General features: G+C 50.4%; 1 protein-coding gene across 1 annotated transcript in view; it reads left to right on the top strand.

Moving 5' to 3' along the window:
• The first annotated feature begins 1,355 nt into the window (after positions 1–1,355).
• Positions 1,356–2,148, top strand: part of LAMB1 (laminin subunit beta 1) — a 41,956-nt gene continuing 41,163 nt past the window's right edge. Inside the window, exon 1 of the mRNA XM_035891686.1 lies at positions 1,356–1,515. Coding sequence (XP_035747579.1) covers positions 1,356–1,515 — 160 coding nt within the window. The remainder of the gene's footprint in view (positions 1,516–2,148) is intronic.

The following is a 2,148-nucleotide window of genomic DNA, read 5'->3' as shown; positions in this document are numbered from 1 at the left end:
TTGGGATGGCCCTGGTTCCTCTGAACCATAAGGTGGTACTGAAGAAGTTGTGTCAGGCTGTGGATGTGGGAAGGTGCTGAGTGTCCTCTTAATAACACGTGGAGCTTGGCCACGCTCAGCACTTTGCAGGATTGAGCCTTCCAGGATTTGAGTCTGGTGGGAGAAGGAGCAAATCGTGGCATTAGGTGGGGGCTGTGGTGCCGGGGCAGAGGAGCCTGGAGCGGGCAGGGAGACTTCTTTCTCGGGCCCCCCGCTCTTGCCGTGCTCTCTCCTGGAGTCGTCTCTGGGGGCTCATGGGGGCAAAGCGCTGGACTTAGGAGGAGCCGCTGAAGCCAAAATCAGTGAAATGGAAAGCCTGTGTGGCGCAGACCTGCCAGCTCTCGCATTCTTGGCTGATAAAGCACCGCATTTGTCTCCATAAACCTGCTGGAGGAATGATGCCTGTGTAGCTTTTGACAGTGATGAGTTGCTGGTGTGCCGGGGCTCCCTCGCTGCGGCGCGATGAGCTCCTCTCCCTCCTCTGCCCCCTCCAGTCCGCCAAACTCTGAGTTGGTTTGGGCAGGAACCCTCCCTCCCTTTTGCTTTGGTTTGCTTGCAAAATTGGAATGTAGTGGGCTTAGGCACCAGGACAATGTAAAAATAGCATTGTTTGTAGTAATGGTCATGATGGGGTTTTGTCCTTCTGGTGAAGAAGTGTCCGGCTTTCCCAAGCAGCACGTGCCAGTCTTGCACCCAACTGTTTTTTTACGGGCACACCTTGTAGCATGTGCAGACTGGGTTTATGTGCATAGCTTGGGATTGCAATCAAACCTGAAGATGGAAGGTTTAGATAGGAGTTTGACAAGCTGGATTCAGAGTAAAGTTAACCCCGCACTGAAAGGACCCAGTCACTAAATCCCTGATGGACCCTTGCCGTGTATTGAGCCTCACCAGAGGTATCCCTAATGCCAAGAACTTACATCTCCAAGCTAGCTCCCAAAACCCAACGTTATTTCACTCAAGTTCTTGAAGACGCAGTTTTGCACGCGTATGTTTGTACAGAAGCAATTCAGCAATTTTCTGTAGATGCTGCCTTAGGTTCTGACTTCTGCTGGAAAATACGTGTGCTGGGAGAGATTTCCTGAAACTGCAATTTTGATAGAAAACATACTTCTCCTAAAAATAAAGTTTATGGAATTCCTGGCATATTTTCCATTTGACAATTTGCATTAATTCATAAAGGTAAATAGACTTATCGTTTCAACAAAAAAAAATACCTTTGATGACTCCTGCAGGCAAAATGAGTGGAATGTGATATGGATGGAAAATCCTCTTATCTGCAGGAAACAACTATTGCCCCGCAGATAAAATCGGTAATGCTGATTATTTTGTTGTTTCAGGAGGACAAAAAATGTTTCATATGTGACTCCGAGGATCCTTTCCACGATACTCTCAATCCTGACAGTCATCGCATTGAAAATGTTGTCACCACGTTTGCTCCCAATCGCCTGAAGCTCTGGTGGCAGTCAGAAAATGGTACGGGGTTTGTCTGTGAGCCGTCTCCAGGGCTGGGAGCTGCTTTCCCTCCTTTGCTTTAAGGGTACCTGCAGGTTTGCTGTTCTCCCTGGCCTGGTGATTACTGCTGTGGGAAGGAGCGTGCTGTTCGTGGGAAGGATCACGCTGTTGGAGGAGGGCTGAGTAAAACTGGCTGCTTTTGTGTGCCCTGGAGCGGTCCTTAATCCATAAGGAAGCCCTGTCAGCTCGTGGGGAGCGTTGGAAAGAGCCAACCCACCCCTTCGCAAGAATCCTTTTCTAAAGAGAAGTTTCCCACACTGGCTCCAGTTCTCCCTCATGTTTGGGCAGCAGGAACGGAGCAGCCTTCCAGGAGTAAATATCCCAACGCGGCGCTGCCAAGGAAGCACCGCAGGGCTTCCCCGCGCCGCTGGGCTGGAGGGAGGCTGTGGGAGGAGGAGGTTTGGGTGCAGAGCGGGGGGCCCTCCCGCTTCCCTGCCCTCCTGCTGGGGGGGGGACATCTATCCTACAAACTGCCTCCCCCCTCCTGGGCTCCCTGAATTCCTGCATCCATATGCTAAACACTAAAATGAACATCAGAAACAAGCCAGCTAGTTTAAAAAAAAAAAAGTTGCATGTTAGTTTGGTGGCTTTTTT

The sequence above is a fragment of the Egretta garzetta genome, unplaced genomic scaffold (genome assembly GCF_000687185.1).
Source record: "Egretta garzetta isolate BGI_Z169 unplaced genomic scaffold, ASM68718v1 scaffold33, whole genome shotgun sequence".
NCBI classification, from domain to species: Eukaryota; Metazoa; Chordata; class Aves; order Pelecaniformes; family Ardeidae; genus Egretta; species Egretta garzetta.
This window is presented reverse-complemented; position numbering and strand designations above follow the sequence as displayed.